Below are 17,790 nucleotides of genomic sequence, written 5' to 3'. Positions count from 1 at the left end.
CCCCGACATTTTCAAAGCTTTGTGATTTTGCTGCTTTTAAATTCAGCCGGTATACACTGCTGCACTTTATTTATTTTTAATGTCTGGTGATGGCAGAAGAGAAACTAATGTTATAATATCTAAGTATGGAGTCACTTGAAGGGACTATACCAGCCATTGGTCCACGAGGATATTCACTGTTACTTTAATAACATTTTCGAAATGTGATCTTACTGCTTTCAATTGCAGCTATTTTCCACCTTGTAGTTTAGTTATTCTTTGTTTTTATCTAAATTATGCAATGTTTTAAGTAACTAAGCATGAATACAAAATTCGGATTAGGATTACAATTTGAGCACCCTCAAATTGTGAGCTAGGGATGAGTGACATTGGTACAACATCAAGAACAAAGTTCATTGTGTCAGTGATATTTGCTGTCTTTCTTATTTAGGAAGTCAAGTTACTGTTTTAATACTGGATTGCACTAGATCATTAATAGACACTGCACCGTTCTCCACCTACCAAGCCTCCATAATGTACAGTATCTGTAAATCGTGTAATAAATTAAGACTTTTACTAAAGTGTATTTTATACTTCTAAGGATGCTTCCATTTTTCCTGCAATTATATAATCATATTTATTGCTGAGAAAATTTGTTGCTGTATTTGGAATTGTAGGAAACTTGAAGAGATATATGGCGATATACAGATTGTCTTCCCTGAGAGCCAGAGAGGTGTGATCTTTTGGGCTATTATTACAAAAAATAATGCTAACTGCTCAAGTGGTTAAAGTTTCTGGAAAGGCAAACCGCTTGGCTGGCTCCTGGCAGGATGAGAATGGGTCAGATTGGTTGTTCTTACTCACACTTTCACCTGCACATATGACAGCAGCCACCATTAAGTGCCACCAGCAATTAGTCACAGATTACTGGGGTAAAAGACTGCCTCCCTCCAGAAAAATCACGCATAATACATTTAAAATGTCAGGAATATCCAAACTAAACATAATTTAAAATAAGAACCACTAAGAATGAAGGATCAGGAATCCCTTCCAATAAAAAGAGTGTACAAAACCGCATATATAAACCCTAAAAAATGGGACCTGAGATCTCAGCAACACTCAGTTGTCAGTAAGAGGAATACGAAAAAAGACTGACCGGGCTTTGACAGATGTTTGGGTCACACAACTAGCACTAGTGTCAGTGACCTTTGATATCATTGATCAGTGTAGGCTCATATCCTAGTCAAAGACAACACCTAGAGATATGATCTTTTTTGTTTGATTGGGAGGAGGGGGGGCTTGCGAGTCATAGCCCCTCCCAGCTCTCAACAATGGTAATTACAATCACAACAGACTTTGCGCTTATTTGTATATGTACAACACTATCACCATTTTGAGCTTCACAATGCATACATTTAATGTTTTGCCTTCATACCAGATAGAATAGTAAACTTTCATCGAATGGTAGATGTAGAAATAATTTTGACATCCAAATATGTATTCCAGAAGCATGAAATACGAACAGACGTAGACACAATATTTCCTTTAATATTTTTGGGAGATTAAAGAGTGCAAACATTACCGGGGGTACCTTGGCGCTTTAGCTTGCAGAGGGATTGTTCAGCTGACCCGACAAACGTACCTACATAGCTGAGCCAGTAAATGGCATTAATACCATGGTAAATTTAAAAAATACCACTATTGACAAAATACTATCAGAATGCAAATAATACCTCTGTGGCCATTATAAGAACACTCATCTTTGAAACAATGGTGGAGAATAAGACAAAGCAGATGCAAATTTCAAAAAAAGTTTTGCTCACAGTCTAAAATACAGCTGAGCTGGCAGCAATTCCGGGGCTGCTTAGAATGCTAAATCAAGGATCAAACCGCAAGATAAAAGCAGAGCAGACAGATATTAAAGACATTAACACCCAAAACAGCATAACCTGACCTCTGTCACCTCCACCTCCACCTCACAGATTCACACCAAGAAGCAGGGATCATAGTGGATTAGTTTGTTCATGCTGACAACTGTAGAATGAAAGCAACTCATTGGTGGCAGTGAGGCGAGACTGTGTGAATGAATACCAAGAGAAGGCAGAGAAGCGGCAGAATACAAAGGGCCAGCATATTTGGAATGGGACTAGAGCAAGTCTATACACTACAAATATAACACATCATGTCATTTTTAGGTCGGGCCTAACAGAAGCACAAGCTGTCTGGATGCAAAAATACCCATTTCACCTTACCAGGAACTCAATAGAGGGCTTAACAGCATCCCAATTTCTTAACAGTGGTTGGTTTTATTGTCCCTCTCATTTGCTTACATCTTATTCATGGCCTTTCCCTGTCTATCTTGTTTGTCCCTCCCCGGAGCATATTCTCTTTGCAGAATGCATTGTACCATTCTCTTTTCTTGTGCCTTCCACTACTCGCTTTAAGAGAACAACTTCTGTGTTCTTGCGAAAACCACTCCACAACAGTGCATGTGTTTTTAGTTGTCTTCCCCCTGCGCTTCTCTGTCCCCTCCTGAATAATGTTGCTCTCTCGTCGGTCTTCTTTTCTCTTCCTGCACTGCTGTCTTTCATTTCATGTTGCTAAAGCTCTACACGAATGCATATGTTTTACAGCAGTCTCCCTTATGTGATTTGTGGCTCCCCCGCTGCGTGTTGCTGTCTCTTGTCTGTGTGCTTCTCTCCACCCCTCTGTGCAGCAAAGCACTCCCTTGTCTGTGGGCTTCTCTCCTGCACTGCTTATAGCTCTTTTCCCTTCCTTCCCCCACTCCCTCCTCCATTACCCCCACTCCAACACCCATGGTCCTTTTTATTTTTTTAGGTGTTGCCTACGCAGCGCGCATGTGCTGCATAGGAGGAGACCTTTAGGAATCGATTCACTTTTTGGGCAAAAAACGTGCACGCTTTGCATTGCTTTCAATGGCAACTCGTACACGTTTGGCGATCCCCTTGCGGGAGCGAGCTTTGAAACCATCTGTTTGTAATTAACTTGCAACCAGATGGTGCCCCTGCTCGCTCCTGCAAGGGTAACGCTTTGTGTGCTCTTGGCCGCATTCCCCCACCCCTCCCCCCGCAGCTGCATTCCTCGCATCCCACGGCATTTTGTCTGCAGGAGCGAGCAGTGCCTCCTTGTTTACATAGAAAGGGTCAGCTTGCCTGCATTACTGAGTATATCGTATGTGTTTTAATTAATCGCCCAATAAAGTATTAAACATGAACCCGCAGCTTTGTGCCCTAAAAACTGATCCTGGCACTTGAGCATTTTGATGAACTGCTCTACCTCTCTACCTCTACCTCTCTCCCTCTCTCTACCTCTACCTCTATACCTCTCTCTACCTCTACCTCTCTACACCTCTCTACCTCTCTCTACCTCTCTACCTTTACCTCTCTACCTCTCTCTACCTCTCTACCTCTCTGCCTCTCTCTCTACCTCTCTACCTCTCTCTCTACCTCTCTCTCTACCTCTCCCTCTCTCCCTCTACCTCTCTACCTCTACATCTCTCCACCTCTCTGCCTCTCTCGCTACCTCTCTTTACCTCTCTCTCTCTCTACCTCTTTCTCTCTACCTCTCTACCTCTCTCTCTCTACCTCTCTACCTCTCTTCACCTCTCTCTACCTCTCTTCACCTCTCTGTAGCTCTGTACCTCTCTTTACCTCTCTCTACCTCTCTACCTTTCTCTACCTCCTACCTTTCTCTACCTCTCTCTACACCTCTCTCTCTACCTCTCTCTCTCTACCTCTCTCAAAGATGGCTGCAGCGTCTACGTGGGATGCGGTGGACTAAGTGGCATCAGGAGCCTGATAGCACTGCTTGTCCTTAAAAAAAAAAAAGCATTGGCATAGCCAGTAGGTCTCCCCTTTGGGACCTTATAAGTGTTTAGTTATCCAGTACAATATCCTTGGTGCAACAACATCAAGTGTTGCATGGCTTAACACTTATAAGGTCCCAAAGGCGAGACCCATTTGCTATGCCAATGCTTTTATAAATTGATGCTTTCACAATTTAAAAAAGTATTTGTTCTTTATTTACCGATCCAAGTGTCATCCTACATCTTGGATTGATAAATAAAAAAGTGGAATGATGCAACCGCCTTCATGTTCTTTTATTTTTTATTTTGACGAAGATTTGTAGAATCCCAATGATGTACAGCATTGTCAAAGTTATGTGACACAGCCAGTACGTCTCAAAGGTGAAAACTATTGGCTTTACCATGGTTTGTTTGACATCCTTGATGAAAAAGAAGACGACTTTGCTAGACCATGTCAAGTCAGGGATGGTCATTACAGCACTTGTCATAATAAGAGTGAGGGGGCTAAATTAGAGCAGAATAAACTGGTTACTTGAGAAATGAGTGACAATTTTATATTGATAGCAGCATTCATACCTTCTGTTATAATGTGTAAAATAGAAATAAATGAAACAATAATTTTGACAGAAATCTGATTTTTGGTTTCAATTAATCAAAAAGTTCCAATGCTTAACTTGTAGTTTTATCCTCTGTTACCTTTAAAACATATGTTTATGCAAAAATGTTTCATGACGTAAATATAAGAATGGTACGTGGACCTAGATAATGGTAATGTGTGATGTGTATGGCATAAAGTATGACAACTATTGTGCAGGATGCTTTAAGAAGCTTTACGAATTTAATTGCTCTTGCATTATATAGTTATGCATTATGTATGCTGCGTCCTTTGAATGAAAAAACACATTACAAGTCAGATTTAATCAGACAAGCCAGCATAATAACAGTTAGATGAACAAGAGTATGTGGGTACATTAAAAAGTGTACTTTCCTAAGTATTTTATGAGAATTGCGTCCATCCCCTCTGAACAAAACCTTCTGATACCCTGTTGCTTTTAAGCAGGTTCTAGTTAATCAATTTCACACTCTTCTTTTGAATCCTGTGAGTCACAAATTGTGCGAATTGATCTTCGTCTCTTTTTTTCGTGCATGTCAATAGGCTTGATCGTTGATTTTGATCTCAAATGCCATTCTTTAATTAAATCTGCAGTAGGTTTAACTGTATTTCTTGCATGCCAAGTGTAAACCTATTTGAATAATAAAACTGAAATTAATTGAAAGTATAAGCTCACTTAATTTTGCTAGAGGGTGACACAGATGTGTGGGTGTGTGCTTTGTTTTATATTGCTCTATGCTTTGATAGAGGGAGTGATCAAGCCATGTGACTAGAACAGCCTTTATGAGTATAAAGGAGATGGTGTTAGGACTTGCAGACGGAGGGCCACTGGGGATAATTGCTGTTTGAGATCTGACCCGTTGGATACTACCCTAGATCTTGGCGTACTAATTGGCGGTCTGCCACAAATATCTGGTCTATCCCCAGCATCACTTGTATGTACCAGGTTATTCATTTCTTATAGAACATCACAGGTGGCTTGCCCTCAATGGCACAAATTTGATGGTGGATTATTAGCTACCATTGAATTGTACGCAAGCTAGTCATTCATAGAAATAGTCAGCCTTTGGAGATGAAGATATTTTGAGTGATAATCAGCTTATTCTGGATGACCCGGCAAACTAGATGATGAAGACAGGTTCCCATCATTTACCCATACTTTAAAGATCCACCCACATTTATCGAAAGAAGGTTTTGCAACTATAGGTAAGGCCATACTCCGATCTAGGCTTCTGAGTGGGTACGGCGGTATCCTGTTTGTCTGCTCTCCGGAACCCGTGACTGCCTCCCCCTTCCGGGGCTGCTGCTTGGCGCCCGAGTCGCTTTCCCCTGACTAAGCAGCGGGTGAAGTCCATGACGCTGCGGCCCCTGTTGCCCTGAAGAGCCGATTGAGGCCGGCGATTTTCCTGTCCTGCCCCCTCACTGCCCAGTGGCTGCCTCCCCCTTACAGTCCAACTCCTAGGGGTTGCTCCGATTTCTTGCTTGGGATTTCTTGTTGGATCGGTGTTTCCTCCATTTTGTGCTGGAGGTATTGTGGAACCGCCATCTTGATGGCACCGAATGGTTTCTCCGCATGCTCCCAATCTGCGTCTTTGTTGCATGCCTGACTTCCGCATCTTCTTTGACCCCTCCAGGATGCCTACACCCTTTCGGCGGGGTGGGTGACTGTGAGACATCCTTTCTTCCCTTCCTTTTAGCCCTATCTACAGTCAAGGTGCTCCGGCGCTGGGAGTCCGGCACCGGTTTGCATTGGAATCCGTTACCCCAAAAGGCCTCCGGGCTCTCTGACTTTGGACTTTTGATGGGTCCGCGGACATATTACCTTCTCCTTTGCCAGTAGGCCTGACTCTGACCCTTTTTCCAGCTCCTAGCTCATCTCCCCTCCCCTACGCCTCTCCTTGCTCCATGGGACCTATATTTATTTGTATTTGTTTCCCTGTGTAACCGATGTAATTTCGTTTTACTGTAACTGATGTAATAAGTTCAACTGTTTTATTCCTGGACTTCCATGTAAAGCGCTCTGATAACTCCGGGTCTAGCCAGTGCTATATAAAATTCGTCAAATAAATAAATAGGCTTCATCAATGTAATGGATCATTGGGAGGTGTTTCACAGGTGCATTCTCAATTGACTACAGTGAATTCAAAATCTATTGCAGTGAGTGGTCATAGACTTAAATAGACAAGTGTATGTCTTACCCATTACATGTAAATTTCTCTAGATTATGGTTATCAAGTGAGTAATGTCCTGTACTCTCACTGTGATCTATAAGTTTGTTCTTTAAGGAGGGCTGTTGTGCTTGAAGAAGAGAATCAAAACATACAGAATATTTTGATCACTCAGATTCTTGGACAAGGATTGGGAGGTGGTTCATAGCATCCCATTGGCAGCTGAGGAAGTGGGTTCATGGGGGGGGGGGGGGCTGACTCTTTTATGTTACTGGATTATTTGGTGGAATGCCCTCCTTTATAATGGACAAAAAAAATTTCTTCTAAGTAATGTAGGTTTGAATGGTCCAATGTGTCAACACATAGATGACTGCCTATCTTTGGGTCATAAAAATTGCTTGACCTCCATTCATATTCTAATTCACAGATTATCAAGCAAAGGGGTAATGCAGCCCAATGCACATAAATTCTCCCACAAACACATTTTGTATTTTCTTTTACTTTTAAACCATTCAGAATAATGTGTTCACCACGGTGCACATTATGAGGTATTTTATTCGACAAATATTAAAATTGGATTAGCCTGCACGTGTGAAATGTGAACTTCAAACATCTGTCTTTCTGTCTTCCCTAGGACTCTGGAGCCCATCCTGTTCTGGGATGTATTATCATGATTCTCTCCTTTTTTCAACCGATCATTGCTTTCTTTCGTCCTGATATCAATGACAAAAGGTATGCATTTTAATATCAATATTTTACCTGATTTATTGAACCTAACAAATGTTACAATATGTTTGGCACTTTAGTACCATCCAAGTAAGCCAGTGAAAGTCAACTATCAAATATAACACCAGTATGTTTCGGTGGGGTATTCTGTGTTTCCTGGTTATCACTGAAGCTTGGTTGGGCTTCGATAGAGACAGTAATGTCAGGAAAGGTGGACTCACTGCACAAAATCATGGTTGACTGCCCCCTCCCAAATGAATCCATGTTCTTACTCTTCTATTTAAAATATCAGTTGTAAATGTTTTATTATGTAACTGTTTATATTTTTTTATAAACTTTAGACAAACCTTCTTTTTAATTAATATGGTATTAATTTCAAATACGTGGATGCATTTTTGAGGCATCTGTCCGCGTCTTGTGGAAGGTGGCGTACCACTGTAATAATCCTACGAGAGGGTGCCGGGGTACCACTGTGTGTCGTACTGTCTGGAACCACGCCGCCTTCTATACACTTGGTGGACAGAATAAAGCACGAGTATGGAATTTTATTGGGACATCAGGAGCCGTATCACAATAAGTGCACAATAGGCGTTTGCGCCGCTTTACACACCCCCGGGGTACTTTGGTATTATATAAGGGGGCGCAGATGCTTGTACGTCCCCTTCCATAATACCGATTGCGCTGGTGCACATAAAGCACCAGCGCTACCTTCAGAGGGTGTCCCTTCATTTGCATAGGGGCGTGTCCTATGCAAATGAGGGAATTCCTTTGACTCTGCGCCAGCGCCATATTACAGAAGCGGGAGTCAAAGGAGCCCTCAGGAGTGCACCATTTACAAGGTCGGTGCGCCTCCCGACAGCAGCCCACTGCAGGGGGTAAAAGGGATCCCATGGACCCCCAGATATACCCTTGCAGGCGGGTGCAGTCACTGACTGTACCCGCCTTCAAGGGGATCTCTAATCCCCTTTGAAAGTGCCGGCGGGTGCCGCCTGCCCTGTGAAATCACGGAGCAGCTTCTCCGTGTTTTCACATGAATGCGCTTCCCTGGGGGCAGCACATTCATCATAATAGGGCGCATTGTGATTGTTTGCGCCCGGCACTCCTTTTGAAAGCTGCGCCGGGCGCAAACAATCAAAATGCATAATACGGCCCCTGTATTCATACCAAAGCAAGCACATCCATCAAAGTCTGAGTTGTTGTATGATGACATCCCTCAGATAAGAGGAATACCCAAGGTCAAGCAGTGAGGATACATGAGGTAAACATCTGAAAAGCTCTTGGGGTAGAACATCACAAGAACTCTTGCATTAGAACTGAGCTGCAGGAAATGATATCAGGTGGATCAAATCCTTTACTCTAGTAAAACAGGGTAATGCATCCCCATTAGTGCAATCAAAATCCGATCAGAGGTCACAAAGTAATGCCCTTGGATGATCTTACTTATGAAGCCAGTCTGTAGGAGTCGCCATAAAAGTCAGAGAAGGCAAGCTGCATCTAAGAGTACAGCATTTACCTAACTCAAAGAGATACTGCAGCAAGCACGTGAACAGTTTCCAGACCTAGATCTGGGGAACTGGAAGCTTTGCCTTTGCCAGGGTCCTTAGAAGTGCATTTGTGGTTATTGAGACACCTCGTGCTAAATAGCAGGTAAGAAACCGAGGGATTTTTTAATTGATTGAATTAAGGAAAGACAGAAATGTAACCTGCTTAGAAGGAAAATAGCACATTTGGTACTTGAAGTATGAGGAACTGTCTTAGACTGCTTCGAATTTGTGCTCTGTATCAGACTTTCTATAAACGAGAACATGCACATTTAACATCACAAAGTTTGTGAAAAAGTAAAATCAGTGGACTCCATCCCATCATTTTTTTTATTTACTTAAGAAGGCAGATACATAAATACTTTGTTTGTAGTTTTACTGTTGCAAGTTTCACAGTGTGAAGACGGAGAAGGCTCCACCGGTGGTGTGGCCTCAAAGTGACACAGGGGAGTGTCCATAAATAGGATTGCATCAGTAGACACTGATGAATGTGGGTGAGGCTACTTAGTCTACCACCCCACGAGCCTCAGGTGAACCATGTGCAAAGGCAAGGATTAGACTCTAGCTTTGTTGTAAATTCAGATTCACCCTGTCTGTGGAGGGATACTGCAATCGTGCTATCTGGCCTGTCTTGCCATCCATTGCTGTAAGCAGCCATCCCGCTTTACTAGTGGTACTTCTCAGGGCAGGGGCGTAACGAAGGCCCCCACCGCCCCCGCGGTATGGGGGCCCTACAGGCTCGCCCATACTGGAGGGGGGCCCCTCCGCCCCTACTCATGTGAGTGTGAGACGCCCCTTCAGCATATCTTGCAGGGTGGCCCCCCTCATGTCAGGGCCGGCTTTAGAACTGGTGTCTCCCGGTGCGACAATCATTTTTGGCTCCCTCCCATGACCACTTCCTTGGATTCCCTCACTGCCACCGGGCAAAAGTGCCCCTCATCTCTCCATAGCCCATCTCTCACATGCATTTAATTTATTTTAAATCACTAGTAAAGTCTGACTTTACTCATAAGAATGTATATCTAGCCAAACAAACACTTTTCAGCAACTTTGGGAATAGATAATGAAAGACTGGTGGGAGAAAATCACAGAATGTCCTATCTTTGATGACACTTTGTAACAGTCACTGCTCTATATTACGGTTATATCTTACGAACTGCGGTGACAAAACAATCTGTGTATCAAAAGCAGTAATCCACTCCGCTATCCCCATAAAATACAGATCTGTGATCTACACGTTACGCATTCTTTGCAGCAGGCATATTAACCCTTCTACTTTATGGGGGGTCAGAAGTGCCCCTAGACAAATCTCTGATTCCTCTTTCTAGCGGGAACATTAATCACACAAGTTATCTTGACATTTATAATGCTGCCTGAAAACTAGGAGCCTCATTTATGAGAAGTAACTCTTCGCTGTGTGAAAGAAGCGATGCGTCACTTCTCAGTGCGCCCTCCTTGCGACACCAATGATGCGTCATATTTATAATATGATGCATCATGTCGCAAGGAAGGACAGATACATCAGTATAACTGACGTATCTGTCGGCGCAAAAAGTGGCGCATTGCGGGAGTTGTGTCGGAAGCCTGACGCAACTCCAGCAATGTTCCTTTCACATGGGGCAAGCTCCATGTGAAAGGGCCTGCGTCACCCTTATACCTGCCATGATGCAGGCGTAAGGTTTTGACGCATTGGCGTCCTAGTAGTGGCGCAGCGAAATCTCATAGATTTCTTGCGGGGGTACGCCCACCCTGCATACATTATACCTGGCGCAGGTATAATGTAGCGCAGGGGTTTACGAAGTGTCGCATCTACCTAGATGTGTCACTTCGTAAATATGGCGCGACATGGCACATGGTTTACACCACTGAAAAGTGACGCACCGGTAGCGCAAAAGTGAGCCCCTAGGTTTCCTGGGGTTATGAAGCTTGCCTCTGCATGGGAGCCGTGTGCCCTGCTCTGATGGGAGCGGAAAAGGGGGATTAGGGGGTTCCCCTCTTCATTTGGACTATTTACTTCGGGGCTTATTTACAAGCCTCTTGCGCCACTTTTGCGTAATTTTTCCCATGTTAAAAATGACGTAAAAGTGGCGCAAGGGGCTTGTACAAGCAAAAGGCTTGTAAAGAAAGTGACTGTAGAGATGCGTCACTTTCCCTGCGCCAACATGCAAATCCCTTGCGTCACCATGGATGCGCCGTATTTAGAATACGACGCACCATGGCGCAAGGATTGACAGATGCATCAGAAATTGTGACGCATCTGTTGACGGAAAAGTCATGCATTGCTGGAGTTGTGTCGCAAGCACAACGCAACTCCAGCAATGCTCAGGGGTGCCCTATGCCTAACATGCAGCGTCACTCCTTACGCCTGCTTCAAGCAGGCGCAGGGTTTTGACGCAGCATGGACGTAAAAGTGACTCAGTGAAATCTTGTAGATTTCACTGCGTCACTTTTACGGGGCTTCCTGCGACGGAACGCCCACCCTGCATACATTAAACCTGACGCAGGTTTAATGTGGCGCAGGGCTTCACAACGTGACGCATCTCCCTAGATGCGTCACGTTGTAAATGGGCCACAACTTTTACGCTGCTGCTGCGTCACAAAAGTGACGCAACAACAGTGCAAAAGTGGTGCAAGAGGCTTGTAAATCTGCCCCTTCATGCACAAGGAACTCTGCCGCAGGTGTTTTTAAATCGTAAGTTATTGCTAAACACAGCGCCCCCCCGCTCCTCCAGGTCAGCGGCCCCTCCCCAAGTCAGCGCCCAGTGCGACTGCACCAGTCGCACTGCCCTTAAGCCAGCCCTGATGCTGCTGGTACCAAGCAAGCACAGAGTGTATTTTTTACTGGTTCCCCTCTTAAAGTCTGGCAGGAACAAATCACAGCTGTTTGGGTAGAGGGTAACCGAGCAAAAGACTTTAAAGTCTAAATATAAGAGCAATAGCGCCCTACACTAATGAAAGAACCCCTAGTGTAGACACTTTGATTTAAATTGTACATTATCAGGACCCAGATCCTCAAGGCTGAAAAATTACAAAGCTTCATCTTCTTAGTATCTATGAGAAATCATCACATAAATATAAATATAAATATAACTATATTTTATGCAAAAAAATACCATCCACCTGGCCGTCCCACAATTTTTAGATGAGCACACTACCCAGACATAGACTGTTTACTTTTCTTCATTGTTTGTCCTATGTCTGCCGGGGAAATATTAGCTGGTCATGTCTAACTTACCAGCGTATTATCACCAGCAGAGAATGTCACTGGCAGGAATCCCTCCCTTAGGCCATACTCCCATCCATTGCCAGCAGGGTTCAGACAGTGGTTGGTCTGGGGCCTTTGCTTGTAGACAGGATTACTGCGAGGTGGCGCAGAGCCCCCTCAGTAAGTTCAGTGGACACTGCAAAAGTTAAATATTTTAGTAAGCTTTCCAACCTTGTCCGATGTGTATTGTTGGAAACATATGATGGTGACGGGACTGTAAGTGGACAAAACGTCTGTCTAACTTGATCAATATTCATTTTTAAATTAGAAGAAATTGAAAAATGTCCTTTACCTAAAGATGTGTTCAGTGCTTCATGAGTTCCCTCTGTTTTGCAAGTTACCCAAAGGATATGCAAAATTATGCTCACTTTTCTTTCTTTAATTTCTTTTCCACAGACGAATAATATTTAACTATTTTCATGCTGCAAATGCACTTACAATAAAGGTCCTGGCAGGTAAGGTGTTTATTTGTTGATATAAAAATATAACTTTTTAAAGACCTGTTTTGAAGCAGTGTTAAATGAAGTCCCACTTGATGTTGTTGCTGATTCATTTTTGATCTATGCCAAACTTTTCAAACCACATGAACCCTTGCTATGATTCTGAAGGGTTCAGTGATGGATTCTCCCTGACTCTGTGGACAGCTATGCCATCCTGACATTTGTTACTTTTGAGATTCTCACTACTGTTATTCCTTCTTTTAACTCAACAAATATTAATTCAAGCAGAGTGGTTTTCAACAATCCTAGCAGAGTACAGTACTCCGTTGGCCGGGCCAGTGCTGGGCCTGGCTAAAGAGCATGGGAGGAAGCACTGAAGGAATAAGCTTCTCTGTTTGGTGTATCTGGTCCATCCGCCCTCGAATCTGAGTGCTATGGCCGCCTATGAACTACCCTCTTGGTCCTTCACTGGGAACTGTATTACAATCGCAGAGACCTTTCATTCATACTACGCTATCCCCTTTGGAACACGCATTACCATGAGTTGGTCACTGCTCCCACGCCTCATTTTCGTAAGGAGCCCAAAAGAATGTGCTCTTTCCTGGTTGGTCAGCGTTATGAATTTTGAACATAACACATCTTTGGGTGGTTTAACCTCACCTGCAGTGATTCCAGAATAAGATGAATACAAACTCACTGAATCAGCCGTATTGTTTCAAATGGATCTCTGGAGAGCCTTAGCTGAGCTAGATCAGGAAGGAATCTAATCTAGGACAGAGCCCTGAAAAATTGCTTACCCTACCTTTCTAAGAACCAGGGGTTAAAAGTAGGACTCCCTGAGAAATCCTGATAATGTTATGTTCCATGGAAGAAGAGTGAAGAGTCCTGCTTAGTGCATAAAAATGGGTTTACCCTGACCTGAAGGACAAGAGAAAGGTTATGCGAACTGAAGCTTGAGTACAGCTGCCCTTGAATCTTTAGCACCATGGCGCATAGCTAGCCAGAACCAAATGCTAGCAAACTTAAGTCCTTTAGGAAACATTCCATGAATGCATGTGTAGTGAGTCAGCATTGCCCTGACCCAACCCATACCCATAACTGCTGTGTGGTGGAGGTTGTAATACACCTTTTCAAGCAAAGTGGAGACAAAGGTGATATTTTGTTTTTTTGTTTTTAACCAAGGCTTTTGAATAGTGTTCTGTTGGCTGTGGTTGGACACCCTAATTCTGGAACTGTTTAAAGCAACTCTGTAACCCTTAATGTATGAGTGATATTTCAGTTTAAATTTACTAAAGTTCCCTACCCTTAAATCCCAATTTCTCAGTTGTACTATTGGGAAGTGGTGTTCGGTGTGGATGTTTTAGGTTCTGTCGATAGACAAACCATCGAATAATATTTGACTTTGACCAGTCATTGATGACTATGGGCCTCTAAAATTTAGTAACCAATTCATTACATCAATAGTAGCCCCAGTGTTGGATCATTTGACATTGATGAAAATTTGGAGTTATAACCAGTGAATTATGTCTAATGGCTCTGTCACAGACCTGGCATCCTGAATATGTTTGAAGTTTTACTGTTACAAGTTTACCAGTGTGCAGACGAAGAGGGCTTCACTGGTGACATGACACAAAGTGCCACTGGGGATATCCATGGATAGGAACGCATCAGTACACAAAGTTGAAGCTGGGCATGGCTCCTCAGTCTACTATTCCACATGCCTCAGATAAACCATGGGTGTAGGCAAGGATTAGATGCAAGCTTTAGCATAGCTTTAGTGCCGTGATATCCCCTGGGATGAATGTTGCGCTCTACAAGTTAAATAAAATAAAATAATTTCAGATTCATCCTGTATGTAGTTAGATACTGCAATCGTACTATCTGGCTTATCCTGCCATCCATTGCTATCTATCTATCTATCTATCTATCTATCTATCTATCTACCAATAGATCTTTAATTTTCTTTTTTTGCGGACTGAAAATTATTTGAGCGGTCACACTACAACGTTTTGCCTTTTGTTTGCTGAATTAGTTTTTGTTGGCTTTAGAACTCCGCACACAATTCTACTGCTAAAGTGTGTGTGCTCTCTACCTTAAACAAATTGATATGTACCTGTTTGGCACATTTAATAAACTGTTAGGTCTCTAGTAGGTGGTATGTGGTACCCAGGGCCTGTAAATTAGATGCTACTAGTGGGCTGCACCACTGATTGTGCCACCCACTACTGTAGCTCTAAACCTATGTCTCAGTCCTGCACTCCTGCAGTCTGCAGAGTAGTTTTAACCCCTTCAATGCTGATGACGGAATTGTTACGTCATGAGCATCTGTGCCCCTGTGCTCATGACGGAACCATTCCGTCATGAGGCCAGGGGCACGAAATCCCTCTGCTGCAGACAGCAGAGGGATTTCCTTCTCTCCCCAAAAGCCTCGGGAGCTGGTGAAGAGCTGCCCCAGCTCCCTAGGCCCCCTCCCTGGTTTATGTGCAATGACGATCAGCACGCACGTCGCACTGTCATCATTGCACAGGAACCAAAACTGAAATGAGCCTCTCTTTCTATGTGCTCAGGGGGCTATCTCAGCCCCCCGGGCATGTAGAAAGACGGGAGAGGTATCATTGGAAAGGGGAGATCCCCAAGCAGGGATCCACTCACTAGACACCAGGGAGGGGAAAGCGGCCCCTTGGGCAAGGGCTTTTGCTCCACCCAAATAAATTTGGTGTGACTTAGTCTTTTTGCCCCCCCGGGGGGGGGGGGTTCAAAAAGCCCACTAGACGCCAGGGACTTTTTTTGGGGGCGCCTAAATTATTAGGGTGGGGGCTGCCCATAAAGGGCATGTCCATGCCCTCACCCCGCAATATTTGAAGTAGCCCCCAATGTGCCACCCCGGAGGGGCATAAAGCCAACTATACGCCAGGGATTTTTTTATTGCTAAATTGAATTAGGGTGGGGGCTGCCCAAAACGGGTATGCCGATGCCCCCACCCCTGACCCCCGGGGGGCAAAAAGCCCACTAGTCGCCAGGGATTTTTTTGGAGCAAATTTGAATTAGTGTTGGGCTGCCCAAATTGGCCATGCCCATGCCCCCACCCCCTCGCCCACAAAAATTACAGCCTTCCTGCCCCCCAGGGGACAGATGGGGCAGTAGCCCCCAATCTGCCCCCGGGGGGCAAAAAGCCCACTAGACGCCAGGGACTTTTTGGGGCAAATTTTAATTAGGGTGGGGGCATTGGCATGCCCATTTTGGGCAGTCCCCACCCTAATTAAATTTTGCCCCAAATAATCCCTGGCATCTAGTAGGCTTTCTGCCCCCCCTGGGGGGAAGATGGGGGCATTATCCCCCAATCTGCACCCCCGGAGGGGCAGGAAGGCTGTAATTTTTGTGGGGAAGGGGGTGGTGGCATGGGCATGGCCATTTTGGGCAGCCCCACACTAATTCAAATTTGCTCCAAAACAATCCCTGGCGACTAGTGGGCCAAAACGCAACGTGGACACACCACATTTTCTCAGTGAAAACGGACCCTTTTTTGCAGAGTGCCTAGCTGTAGATTTTGAACTCTAGCTCTGCCGGCACCTAGGGAAACCCAGCAAACCTATACATTTTTTAAAACTAGACACCCAGGGGTATCCAGGATGGGGTGACTTCTCTGGCTCTCACCAGGTTCTGTTACCCAGAATCCCTTGCAAACCTAGAAAATGTGTATAAAAAACCATTTTCCTCACATTTCTGTGGTGGAACGTTCTGGAATCTGTGTGGAACCCAAAAATTCCACTCACCCCGCATTCCCCAAAGTCTTCAGCGAAAAATGGTACCTCACTTGTGTGGGTAGGCCTAGTGCCCGCGACAGGAAACAGCGCAAAATGCAACGTGGACACACCACAATTTCACAGTGAATATTGACCCTTTTTTGGCAAAGTGCCTAGCTGTAGTTTTTGAACCCTAGCTCTTCCAGCACCTAGGGAAACCTAGCAAACCTATACATTTTTGAAAATTAGACACCCAGGGGAATCCAGGATGGGGTGACTTGACTGGCTCTCACCAGGTTCTGTTACCTCGAATCCCTTGCAAACCTAAAACATTGTAAAAAAAACCACATTTTCCTCACATTTCTGTGGTGGAAAGTTCTGGAATCTGTGTGGATCCACGAGTTTCCACCCACTACCCCAAAGTCTTTCAAGAAAAATTATACCTTACTTGAATGGGTGTGTCAAGTACCCGCTACAGGCAAGGGCCCAAAACGTATTGAGAAGACATCAAAATTGCCTATCACAAAACAACCTGGTTTTGCAAGGAGGGTCCTTTGACTTTTTGGCCCCGTGCTCGGCGGCCAGGTAGGGAAACCTACCAAATCCACACATTTCTGATAACTAGACACCCGGTTGATTCCAGGGAGGTATGGCTTTCATGGATCCCCCAACATTTTTTTACCCAGAATCCCCTGCAAACCTGAAATGTAGCTGCAAAAAATCCCTTTTCCCACAGATTTTTGTGTGGAAAAGTTTTGGCATCACCGGGCTGACACAAATTTCCTCCCATCCAGCATTCCCCCAGGTGTCCCGATAAAAAAAAGTGCCTCACTCGTGTGTGAGGCACAATTACCCGCGACAGGCAAGGGCCCAAAACGTATTAAGGCGACATCAAAATTGACTATCACAAAACGACCTGGTTTGGCAAGGGGGTACCATGACTTTTTGGCCCAGGGCTCGGCGGCCACCTAGGGAAACCTACCAAACCCACACATTTCTGAAAACTAGACATCCCGGGGATTCCAGGGAGGTATGGCTTGCGTGGATCCTCCAATATTTTCTAACCCAGAATCCCCAGCAAACCTGAAGTTTTGCTGAAAAAATCACTTTTTTCACACATTTTTGTGTGGGAAAGTTGTGGCATCAACGGGCTGACACAAATTTCATACCACCCAGCGTTCCCCCAGGTCTCCCAATTAAAATGGTGCCTCACTCGTGTGGGAGGCCCAAAGACCCGCGACAGGCAAGGGCCCAAAACTTATTGAGGCAACATCAAAATTGCCTATCACAAAATGACGTGATTTTGCAAGGGGGGTCCCATGACTTTTTGGCCTGGGGCTCGGTGGCCACCTAGGCAAACCACTAAAGGCTAGACTATTCTTACACCTAATTGTATTAGAATTTAAAATCCTCTTTATTCATAAAGTTGGATTTGAGCTCCTGATGCTAAAAATATAACTTTTAGAAAGTTGGTACTTTTCTGTCTCGA

At 44.3% G+C, this 17,790-nt stretch overlaps 1 protein-coding gene across 3 annotated transcripts in view; it reads left to right on the top strand.

The window, feature by feature from the left end:
- LOC146834526 (ferric reductase 1-like) overlaps positions 1 to 17,790 on the top strand; it is a 594,548-nt gene that overhangs the window by 524,290 nt on the left and 52,468 nt on the right. For all 3 annotated transcript variants that reach the window (XM_085601924.1, XM_085601923.1, XM_085601922.1), the window contains 2 exons: positions 7,221 to 7,318; positions 12,515 to 12,573. In XM_085601924.1, coding sequence (XP_085458050.1) covers positions 7,221 to 7,318; positions 12,515 to 12,573 — 157 coding nt within the window. The remainder of the gene's footprint in view (positions 1 to 7,220; positions 7,319 to 12,514; positions 12,574 to 17,790) is intronic.

This window comes from Triturus cristatus, chromosome 4_2 (assembly GCF_964204655.1).
Source record: "Triturus cristatus chromosome 4_2, aTriCri1.1, whole genome shotgun sequence".
NCBI lineage: Eukaryota > Metazoa > Chordata > Amphibia > Caudata > Salamandridae > Triturus > Triturus cristatus.
This window is presented reverse-complemented; position numbering and strand designations above follow the sequence as displayed.